Source organism: Heteronotia binoei, chromosome 3, assembly GCF_032191835.1.
Source record: "Heteronotia binoei isolate CCM8104 ecotype False Entrance Well chromosome 3, APGP_CSIRO_Hbin_v1, whole genome shotgun sequence".
Lineage (NCBI taxonomy): Eukaryota > Metazoa > Chordata > Lepidosauria > Squamata > Gekkonidae > Heteronotia > Heteronotia binoei.
Genome location: NC_083225.1, coordinates 23,575,982 through 23,588,250, shown reverse-complemented (window position 1 = coordinate 23,588,250; position 12,269 = coordinate 23,575,982). Strand labels below are relative to the sequence as shown.

Sequence of the window (12,269 nt, the reverse complement as noted above, 5' to 3'; positions counted from 1 at the left end):
GTGCCCAATTCATTGCCACCCCCAGGCCAGGACCCTAGGTAAATGCCTAATTTGCTTCAAGAGGGGACAGCTTCAAGAGGGGATTGAATAAACATATGGAGCAGAGGTCCATCAGTGGCTATTAGCCACAGGATATTGAGGGAACTCTGTCTGGGGCAGCGATGCTCTGTATTCTTGGTGCTTGCCGGGGGGCCACAGCGGGAGGGCTTTTCGTGTCCTGGCCTCACTGGTGGACCTCCGGATGCCTAATTTGTCTAGTGGAAGGGCTGGCCCTGATTTGAAGCCATTGCTTTTATTGCTGTGTAGGTTTCCCGCATTTTTTAAAAAAATTCCACATAAGTCACCTTGGGCGACAAAGGAAGAACGCAAGTGATCTACATCAACTTCTCCAGCTGGGGAGAAAACAGCAGTTGGTCACACACTCCTTCTGTCATTAAGGACAGGTGCAGGGATCTGCAAAGCTGTGCTGTGGTAGCTGTCAACATGGCACCCTGCCCTGACTCTGATCTTCCGGGACTTAGGACCATGGGAGGGGAGGGCGGGAAGAGCAGCAGCTGCCGTGGTGCATCACACAGCATTGTGCTCGACCTGTATGTCGGGGAGGTGGGGCAGAGGAGAACACTCCTCGTCTGGGGGCGTTTGCGCTTGCCGAGGGAGATCAGATGACTGCTTCATCCCAAGGCTGAGATATGACACAGTAATTGGACTGATATGAAGCAACGAACAAGGGAGGGGGGGGAACAGGCAGGTAGAGAAAAAAGTCTGCTGTATCCCGTAATCGCAGAAAGATGGTGGAAGCAAGTAAGATTCACTACTCAGAAAGAAAAACAAAGGCAAGTAATCAGATACCGGACAGATGTAGAAGAGATTCACAGACAGATCTGTAAGGAGATTCCTTCATGAATGGAGTGTGGTGACCAATGATCCCTCTAAGCTGAGTTAGTGTGAGCTAGCTCACAGATTTTTAGCCTCCGGCTCACACATTTTTGTCTTCGCTCAGGAAAAATGGCACCGGAGCAAACTAATTTATGCAGTAGCTCACAAGCTAGAATTTCTGCTCACAAGAGTCCACAGTGTAGAGAGAGTTTGGGTGGCGACCCACACTTATTCGCTATGAAAGATCTTGTTACCACATGAATAACCATCAATTTATGTTCTTGGTCCTTCCCTGACGGCCAAACTAGACACAATGGCATCCTCACAGCCACCACAAGAATGTTGCCACTGTTTTGAAAAGCTTTAAGGGCCTGATCTTCAAGCACCAAAAAGGCCACACACGCAGGGGTGGAATTCCAGCAGGGGCTCCTTTACGTATTAGGCCACACACCCCTGAGGTAGCCAATCCTCCAAGAGCTTACAAAAAAGAGCCTTGTAAGCTCTTGGACGATTGGCTACATCAGGGGGTGTGGCCTAATATGCAAAGAAGCTCCTGCTGGAATTCCACCCCTGCACACACACATACACCCCCCAAACACAGACAGCTGTTTCGACACTTGATAAGGTACAGAGGGAAACAAAAGCGCCATGCTGCAGGCCCAATTAGGTGCTCATAGCATTTTAAAATGACTTCTGAACAGCACTGGTGTCCTTGTGGCCAGTGCTGGTGCCAGGGAAGCGGCACAAGGCCAGCACCCCAGGCCAGTTGCCCCCCACCACCCCTCACTTCCTCGGTGACAGTGACCTTAGTGGCCGCCGCAGCAGGGCTTCCGGCCTCAGCTTGCAAGTTACCGTAAGTCGCATGCACACATGCTGTAAATCCGCCCCTCACATCTATGCTTGGAAGCACTGACTCAAGGGACGGAGTGACAGCAAGTGAGTAAGCGGCGCACGTGCTTGCTGAGGCTGAAAGCCCCACCGCTGCTGCTCAGTCCACTATTTTCCTCGCTGAGGAACCAAGGGTGGGTGGGAGCACCACAACTGGCACCCTCCCCCCAGAGCCGTGCTCCAGGCAACCGCCTCATGCTGCCTAATGGACGCACTGGCTCTGCTCGTGGCAGACACAAGGACGATACCACACCTAGTCTGGCCCTATGACAGCAAAAGAAAGAGATCTTACACTGCTCTCTAATGCCAGGATACCACTAACGAAATACCATGATTTTTTTTTTTTTAAATTAGAGCTCCTAACACACTCTGAACTCAAATTTGACACATGGCTAAGGACACTCATTCAGCATTCCCTTTTCCCAATGGTTCAATACCCACTTGCCACCTAAACTGTTTAGCCAGAAGCTTTCTTCTGTGAGCCAGTTTGGTGTAGTGGTTAAGTGTGCGGACTCTTATCTGGGAGAACCAGGTCTGATTCCCCACTCCTCCACACGCAACTGCTGGAATGACCTTGGGTCAGTCATAACTCTCTCAGAGCTGTTCTGCTCAAGAGCAGTTCTTGGAGAGCTCTCTCAGCCCCACCTCCCTCACAGGGTGTCTGTTGTGGGAAGTGGAAGGGAGATTGTAAGCCACTCTGAGACTCCTTCAGGTAGTGAAGGGGGGAATAAATCCAGCCTCTTCTACTACTGCTATTTGGAATGTCCAACATCCTGTTTGTTTCTCTTGCCCACAACCCCCCTCCCAAAAATTCCTTTCCTCCTTCCAACTAGGTCCTGAATTCTAATTACTGTCACTCAGCTGAAGACTGTCATATTGCCTAAGCATTCCGGAAGCCCATTTCCTTTTCTCCTGTGTCATCTAGGACTGGTCATACAGGACTCAAAACCAGAAGGATGAGAGGTGTGGCAGAACAGAGATGAAGCATGTCACTGTCTCCAGTTTTCACCCAAGAGTCTTGGGGCAACATAAGAGCTTATGCCCCAATAACTTTGTTAGGGGTAGGGTATTGTGAAATGCAAGAGAGACAAGGTGACGGTGGTCCAGAACAGACATTCAGATTAGTGGTGGAAAGTGCCCTCAAAATGCCAACTAATACCTACCCAATATGGTTCAAGGTCAGACACAAGCTTTGCCACTGCTGTCTCTGCATAGCAACCCTGGGTTTCCTTGGGGTCTCCCACCCAAGCAGGGCTCATTTTGTAGCAGGAGCTCCTTTGCATATTAGGCCACGCACCCCTGATGTAGCCAGTCCTCCTGGAGCTTACAGTAGGCCCTGTGAGAAGAGCCCTGTAAGGAATTCTAGCAGGACCTCCTTTGCCTATTAGGCCACACCCCCTGATGTAGCCAGTCCTCCTGGAGCTTACAGTAGGCCCTGTACTAACAGATCTGTAAGCTCTTGGAGGACTGGCTACATCAGGGGTGCGTGGCCTAATATGCAAAGGAGCTCCTGCTACAAAATGAGCCCTGCACCCAAGTACGAACCAGGGCTGATCCTGCTTAGCTTCTGAGATCTGATAAGATCAACCTAGCCTGCGCCATTCAGGTCAAGGCAAGAACGGAAGTACAGAAGCAAAATACTTCCTGCTGCCATTGAGAAAACTGAGCAAGAATCTGCCCAGTCACTTCCTGTTCCTATATTACAGATCATCTGAATAAGGCAGGAACTTTTGTCCTCCTCCCTGTCATGTGCATTAATAGGCTTTTAGTCAAAGACTATTGTTTGTTTTATAATGTACTATTAATATTACTTTATATTGCAGTGACCTGTGGCCATAAGCAAAGAAGTTGGCCCAAACTGATATATGGGAGAATTAAAGAGAGAGAAAGAATCCAAAATAAGGTACTCTACAATTAAATAATTTGCTGTGGTTTTTGCCATCAAATCACAGCTGACGTACGGTGGTTTGCTGTTACCTGCCTCCACGTCGCAACCCTGGTATTCCTTGGTGGTCTCCCATCCAAATACTACTCAAGGCCAACCCTGCTTCTGAAATCTGATGATATCCTGGGTTATCCAGGGCAGGGAAATTAAATGGTAGGGACTCATTCAGAAGTTTTCCCCCTCCTGTTGTCTTAAAATCCAAGTGGCAAGTATAAGAGAGTCAGTTTGGTGTAGTGGTTAAGTGTGCGGACTCTTATCTGGGAGAACCGGGTTTGATTCCCCACTCCTCCACTTACAGCTGCTGGAATGGCCTTGGGTCAGCCATAGCTCTGGCAGGAGTTGTCCTTGAAAGGGCAGCTGCTGTGAGAACCCTCTCAGCCCCACCCACCTCACATGGTGTCTGTTGTGAGGGAAGAAGATATAGGAGATTGTAAGCCGCTCGGAGTCTCTGATTCAGAGAAAAGAGCGGGGTAAAAAGCTGCAGTCTTCTTATACTGTACCAACTAGGGTTTTAAGTCAATTTAAACTAACCCCACCATTAGACGGCAGCCAAAGTTTCCATCTCATTAAAAAAGGGGTTATCATAATTTACCAATCTAAGGAGAAAGAAGATCTTTTTGAAAGCCGGCCTCTTACAGACGTCCTAATTTAATTACATAAGGGACAAAGGCTAGTTTCACAAGCAATGCTGACATGGCTTTTTAAATAGCATGATATACAACACTGGTTCATACACCCCAGAGAGCAAAACTCAATTTTACATTAATCTTCCATTTATCAGCTCAGTTAAGTGCATATTCTGGTTGTGGGGAATCAAATACGGAGTTTAGCATAACCTACAAAAACACCTAATACACTGACTTTGTCATGATGGTTTTTTTTTCACCTGAACTATTTAAAAGGTAGTTTTAAAATTCCCCAAAAGCCTTCCTTGCAAAGACTGCCAAGAGTACCATTTTTTTTGTAGAATGGTTGGAAGCAGAGAAGTTATCTTTGTTTGAAAAACAAGGAAGAGCACAAACCTAAACAGAAAGATACATCACTGTTTAAAAAGAAGACACTAAAAGGTCAGGGAAAGCTGCTCACCTGATTCGTGACCTGCAAAAAAGAACAGAAAAACAGAGGTTGAAAGTAGATGTACTGGTCTAAAGCAAAATCTAAACAAAAGCCACACCATACCTTTCATTAAGGCTGACCAAAATATTCCAAAACAGTGAAGCTACACGCTCAAAAACCTGCAGACTATTTTGTGCTGCCTAGCTGAGTCATCACACCTATAAAAACCCCATCATTGCAACACAAAATGCAGAAGCAGGAAAGCCTTTCGAACTATCTAACCGGAGATCTCCTGTTTTATTGCTTTTAGATTACTGCTGTTTGTGTTTGTTAGTGTTGACCCAGTCAGTAAAAATGCCATTTTTTTTTCCACTAGAGAGTTCTGTTGACTGAAAGTTTCAGATCTTTTACTGTAAGGCACCTTGCACATTCTTCAGTTTATCATTTTTATTAAAACACGTATACTCCACTTTTTGTATACCGGCTCAAGGCAGCTAGCCTCAAAGAAAGCAATAGCTGTTAAATAAACCTAACACACTATCTCCTCCCATCAAAGACTTGAGATTTCTCACTCATTGCAAGTGTTTAACTATCTTTACAAATCCTGAGACATCCCGTCTAACCCCATTGTCAACTAGACACCAAACGGTGTGTCAACAAGATACACTAAGCGGCCTCCATTATGCTTGATTAGATTTTAATTTTACATAAGTTATGTTTCATCCTGCACTTCCTGCATTTCATAGCTCCTTGACCCTGCTGTTTTTGTTTGCATATCCCCTGCCTAAAATTACTGCCAAATGAGGAATCCCTCATTGTATCTGGAGACATGGGCTCCAGTCTACAACAGCTGCCGTTGAGCCAGAGAGCCTGTCAATCTTTTCACTCCCCTGACACTATCTGTTTCAGTGAGGATTTCTCAACTGCAAACGAAGAGATCATTTTTGGTCCACAAGCCTTGCACAGGAAGTGCCATAAGGCTATTCTGCTTCTTGAAATGAAGAAAAATGTATTTTCCCCTCTCATGGCATCTCATTTTCCCAGGCAAACTTTTATTTTGTGTTCAAAGTGGGTAGCCATGGCGGTCCGAAGCGGCAGAACAAAGTTTGGGTCCACTTTTGAAACCAACCCAAGTTTTATTCAAGGTATAAGTTTCCTGAAGAAGGGTGTGTTGCATGCAAAAGCTTATTCCTTAAATAAAACTTGGCGGGACTTAAAAGTGCCACTGGACTCAAACTGTTTTTTTTTTTCCTTTAAATTTTGCGTGTGTGTATAAAGTGCCACCAAATCACGACCAACATGGCAAAGCCTGAGCGGTTTCCAAGCCAAGAAACATTCAAAGGTTGGTCTGCCTCTGCAGCGCTATCCTGGACTTCCTTGGTGGTCTCCCGTCCCAAAACTAACCCAGGTTGATACTTTTTAAAAAAAACATGTAAGTTTATTGAAAATTGCAAGTTGTACAGAACCTTATTGAATGAGGTAGTGTCAAGTAACTCAATTCCACACATAACAAAATTCTACTGTGCGTAAAGTACTATAGCAAGGGTGGCCAAACTGTGGCTCTTTCACACAAATCGCGAGGCTCTTGAAGCCCCTACCGCCCCACTGGAAGAAAGGATTTCTCTCTTTAAATCACTTCTCCAAGCCAAGCTAGCTGGCAGCTTGGAGAATGCATTTAAAGCGAAGGTTGATTTCTTTCCACCTCTCCCTCCCTCCCCCATCTATTTTCCTTCCTTCCCTCAAACATCTGACGTTCAAGTCTTGGGGCTCTCAAACATCTAACATTTATTCTTTGTGGCTCTTACATTAAGGAAGTTTGGCCACCCCGTACTATAGTATATAGAACCTTCTAGAACATATTATTTAGCATTAAGATAAAGTCCAGTTCACCTATATGTATATATGTGTGTGTGTGTGTGTGTGTGTGCGCGCATGTGTGTGTGTGCATATATATCTACCTATCTATCTATATGTCTATATCTGGATCTATATATCCCATTAAAGATAAAGTAACTGATAACTGGGACAGAATTTTTGATTCTTCAATTAACTAGCTTGACCTGAAGTAGAATCTTATGGCACCTCAAAGACTCACACAGCTTCATTCCAGCCCTGGGGATTTCCTCAAATGCAACAAATGAACTCTCACCTGTAAGACTTTTCGTTTTATGGGGAAGTAGCAAAGAGCACCCACAGAGCAGCCCCCTCCCCAATAAACTTGCATTATTACCCACCCCCCACCCTACCTGCCACTCCCACTGTGACCCCCCCCCCCCAGCAAACCAAAAGCATTTCCCCGACTCCCCTCCCTCAACCTTTGCAACCCACCCTCCCACCCCTTTGCCCTCAGCAGCGGTCTGCTCCCTCTCTTACATCCGGGTTCGCCTCCAGGGGCAGCCAGCGGTGAGGGTCCATCTCGGTGCTTGCACTGTCTGAAGGCAAAAAGAGACACAAGAAAGAAGAAAGGGGCGGTTCCCCGGCTCCCTCCCGCGCACGCGCACTGCTGTCCCCGCCTGCCCGACTGGCTCCCACCGCTCGGCGCCTGACAGCTAGCTCGCTCGCTGCCCCCCCCCCCGCCTTCGCCAATAGCCCGCTCCGCCCCTCTCCCTCCTCGCTTTAAACCCACGGGGTGGCCCGTACCAACGCGAAACATGAGGGGGGAGAGACGGTCCCCTAATTCCCCGTAGTTCTCCTCCCCTCTCTAGCTCAGCCCACACTGGACCCGTGAAGGTTTGTTCTCCTCAAAAAAATAACACTTGAGGCCTGAAGGGAAAGGAAACGGCCGCTGGGTGTTGTCTGACTCTCGTCAGTCCTCCTCCCCGCTTTGGCCCAAGTGGGCTCTCCCGATCCGATAGTTCCTCCGGGACTGCCCGAGGCGGCGAGATGATGTTGGCGGCTTAATTTAGGTCACCTGTCACGGTTGAGGGGCCAGAAGAGAAAGCAAAAGGAAGAGGGGGAGCGGGAGCGTGAGGCATCAGAGACGGTGCAGAGGTCGCCTGATTCGTGCAATGGGGCGCGTTGGAGTTGCAATAGAATTCTGCGGCTGCCAGTCCGCAGGTGGGTGAGAAACGGTGTTCCAAAATTCCAGTGTCACTCAATAAACCTTTTTTAGTTCTTACCAAAAAATTGCACAAGCTTAATGCATGAAACGGGTTTACTTGAAAGCTGATTCAAAAATTATGAAATGCGCTTGAAGCACTAAGCGTATAACAGAGGCTCACACCACTTACAAAGGGGGGGGGGGCTGTTTTTTTTTTTGAAGTAGAGGCACCAAATTTGCAGCATAGCATCTGATGCCTCTCCTCAAAATACCCTCCAAGTTTCAAAAAGATTGGACCAGGAGGTCCAATGCTATGAGCCTCAATGAACGTGCCCCTATCCTTCATTATTTCCAATGGAGGGAAGGCATTTAAAAGGTGTGTGGTCCCTTTAAATGTGATGGCCAGAACTCCCTTTGGAGTTCAGTTATGTTTGTCACACCCTTGCTCCTGGCTCCACCCCCAAAGTCCCCAGATATTTCTTGAATTGGACTTGACAACCCTAAGAATTACCCAGAGAACAGAATCACCTAAAGTGTGATTAACACATGGAATTCGCTGCCACAGGAGGTAGGGGCAGCTACAGGCATAGAGAGCTTCAAGAGGGGATTGGATAAGCATAGGGAGCAGAGGTCCATCAGTGGCTGTTAGCCACAGAGTATTGTTGGAACTCTCTGTCTGGGGTAGTGATGCTCTGTATTCTTGGTGCTTGGGGGGGGGGCACAGTGGGAGGGCTTCTAGTGTCCTGGAATCAAAAATTCTGACTCCAGTTTAGGGCTGGAGTTCCTGCTACAAAAAAAAAAAAAAGCCCTGACCTAAAGATTCCTGTTTGCAAGTGTTTCTAAAAATCTCCCACGTCCTTCCTGTTCATAAGGGTGACACAAATGAGAATGGCAACTGGGATGCATTGATCTCTTAGGAATTACTATAGGATGGCACTGGTTTCCCAAAGGACCATTGCAATGTGTTAAAGCTAAAGAGACCAATTGGCCTGGGTTTGGATTCTTCCTGCTGCCCTGGGTATAAATGGGTCTTGCAACTGAATGTAAATTTGCCATCCATTTGAGGAAGTGGATTCTGACTCATGGTAGCTCTTTCCTCCCCCCCCCCCCCGGGGACCAGGAGGGGGAGGAGCCTCAGTCAATAGAAGGAAAAGAGGCTTGGCTCAGTAGCTCTGCTGTGTGATTGAGAGAGCCTGGAAAAGCAAGCAGACCCCCACCGAGTTCTATCAGCAAAACTGGAGCTTTGCAAGTCTTTAAGGTGCTGTGAGATTCTTATTTTTGCTGTTTGGGATGCAGCAGGCTAACACAGCTACACTTCTTCAAAAATCTAGGGAGACCCCTGTCCCAGCCCTTTGTGTACACCTCCTGGAATGTACCGTTCAAGCCAACACTTCCCAAGGGCAATTTCATCTCCATGACCTGAAACAGGAAAGTGCAAGGCCGCCTTGCGTTCCAAGAAAGCTGTTTCTTACATACTTGGGGGTGGCAAGATGGAAAATTTGACTCAGGCTTCACCTGCCCTATATAATCAAGCGTGTGGGAGTGGAAGTGAACATTGTGCCTCCCAGTTTCAACTTGTAGGTTTTGTGCACAGACCATTAACTTGTCGTATATTTCACATATGTCAAAGTGCTTGGTAGTGAATTCTTTTAACATACAAATGTGCAGCTCCTGCCTGCCATCTTCTTTCCAGTACAGTGTTGGCACACCTAAAAACATGAGGAATGACTTTTTGGAGCAAACTGTTGGTCTAGTCCAGTATTCTCTTTCCAGCAACAAGCAGCCAAAGATTCTTTTGGAAATGTACAAGCAGAGCATAAAGACGGCAAAAAAATTCCCATGTTGTTTGACCCTAGCTCCAGTACTCACAGATATAGTCTTTGAACTTTTCTTTATTTTCTTTGAACATTTCTTCATTTTATGTTTCAGGTGTGTGTGTGTAAACTGCTTTAAAGATGTTACAGAAAGCAAGACAGACCAAAAACACGTTTAAAAAAGCAAACAAATGTATAAAAAGGTATATACACTGTCTTTCTTTGTGGCAATTGTAATTACCTAATGAAATGGCAAACCACCTCATAAAAAGTCTGTCGTGAAAACATCTTGATGCGACATCACCCCAGAGTCGGAAACATCTGGTGCTTGCACAGGGGACTACTTTTACCTTTAATGAAATACATCCCTATGAAATACAGTTGCCTATGTGCTGCTAACATGGTTTTTTCCCCCTACTAAGCATGACCAAAATAAAGCTCTCTGTGGCACACATTTGTCTGTCAACCAGTTTTTATTAGGCAACACAGCTTGAGTGGAAACGAGCTGGCCATTAAGGAATGATTCATGGTTATTTACGCTAATTTCCAGCAGTCTATATGGAACAGTCTCTAGAACACAATGTCCTTATTAAACCATCCATCTTGGTTAATAACCACTGATGGTACTTCCGGAATCTTATGAATCTCCCATAATACATACCTGCCTTGGATCTTGTTGCTATCACACGAACTTTCATGGATGTGTGGAATGCACACGTTTCACTCTGATACATGGGGGTGGGGGGGGAATCAGTAGTGAGCACATTAAAAAATGAGGCACAGCTGTACATCCCAAAATGCACAGTGAACAGGGAGCCACAGTTTATCATAGCATCTCAATGCATCTTTGCTGCATAGTGCCCGATGTTAGGGGATGCGTCTGTATCACCCTTGATATGCATAGTGGCAGGGAAAATAAATTAGTGTGCCAACATGCCACATAATAAGAGCTCTGTGTTGCAGAGTGATAAGCCGCAGTACTACAGTCCAAGCTCTGCTAACAACCTGAGCAGATCCCAGCAGAAGCTGGGTTCAGATAGCTGGCTCAAGGTTGACTCAGCCTTCCATCCTTCTGAGGCTGGTAAAATGAGTACCCAGCTTGCTGGTTGGAAAAGTGTAGATGACTGGGGAAGGCAATGGCAAACCACCCAGTAACAAAAAGTCTGCCAAGAAAACGTCGTGATGTGACGTGGGTCAGTAACGACTCAGTGCTTGCACAGGGAACTACATTTACCTTTTTTTTAAATGCCACATAAAGTATTAACCGCAGGTTTCTTTTGACAATAGTGCAGCCTGCTTACCTGCGGATATAATTCTATGCATGCTTACCTGGGAGGAAGTGTCACTGAACACAGAGGGACTTTCTTCTGAATAGATATGCCTAGGATTGTGCTCTGTAGTTACGGCATCCACGTGGTATGTAAACAATTATATTTGGCAATGGTGCATAGCCACATAGTTGATATTAAAGTCTCTGTCTCATACTTCCTTATTTATTAGCCACTGCAGTTTAGTGGTCGCACAGAGTCGGACTCGACTGTCCGACTGAACAAATGCTGAACTAGAAGAACAATTGGTTTTTATGCTCCGTGGCGCAGAGTGTTAAAGCTGCAGTGCTGCAGTCCTAAGCTCTGCTCATGACCTGAGTTCGATCCCCCGGCGGAAGCTGGGTTTTCAGGTAGCCAGCTCCAGGTTGGCTCAGTCTTCCATCCTTCCGAGGTCGGTCAAATGAGTACCCAGCTTGCTGGGGGGAAAGTGTAGATGACTGGGGAAGGCAATGGCAAACCACCCCGTAAAAAGTCTGCTGTGAAGAATTGTTTTATACGCTGCTGTCCTTTACCCTAGGGAATCTCAAAGCCGTTTACAATTGCCTTCCCTTCCTCTCCTCACAACAGAGATAGGTGTGGCTGAGGGAGCTGTGACTGACCCAAGGTCACCCAGTTAGCTTCATGGGGGAGGAGTGGGGAATCAAAACCCGTTCTCCAGATTACAGTATGCTGTTCTTAACCACTACGCACACAAGCTCTAAAGCGGAGTGTCAAACATGCAATCTGGGGGCCGAATTAGGCCCCCAGAGGGCTCCTATCAGGCCCCCAAGCAACTGGCTGTCATCTGCTTCCTTCTCCCTCTCTTTTGTTTCCTTCTGCATAACAGCTTGCTTTGCAAGGATTGCTCAGGAGTTACAGAGCAAAACCTCTATTTTCTCCATTGGCTGAGGCTCCTTGGAGAGGAAGTGGAGGAGGTGTGGCTTGTTTTTCTAGGCTCTCTCAATTGCACAGCAGAGCTACTGAGTCAAGCGTCTCTTCCTTTTATTGGCTGAGGCTCCTTCCTCCTCCCATTCCCTAGGGAAGGAAGGGAAGAGACAGAGCTTTCTTTGCCCAGTTTCCTAGATCAAATGGGAGAAATACAAAGAAAGCACCTTTAAGACCAACAAGTGCTAACATTTTAAGCATGGTTTAAGTTTTTTAAAAAATTGTGTTTGTCTGTATTCTTTATAAAGTTTATATCTCCGCTACCTAATCTTAAAAAGGTACACACATGGCCCCGGCCCAACATAGCCCAGCCCATTTATGTCAGATCCAGTCCTCATAACAAATGAGTTCGACACCCCTGCTCTAAAGAGTAGGTTTTTATACCCCAAATTTCTCTA

The 12,269-nt window shown here is 46.5% G+C and overlaps 1 protein-coding gene across 1 annotated transcript in view; it reads right to left on the bottom strand.

Moving 5' to 3' along the window:
* Positions 1-7,351, bottom strand: part of UCHL3 (ubiquitin C-terminal hydrolase L3) — a 63,958-nt gene extending 56,607 nt beyond the window's left edge. Inside the window, exon 1 of the mRNA XM_060233588.1 lies at positions 7,139-7,351. Within this exon, the coding sequence (XP_060089571.1) occupies positions 7,139-7,180 (42 nt within the window). The 5' untranslated portion in view covers positions 7,181-7,351. The remainder of the gene's footprint in view (positions 1-7,138) is intronic.
* Positions 7,352-12,269: the final 4,918 nt, after the last annotated feature.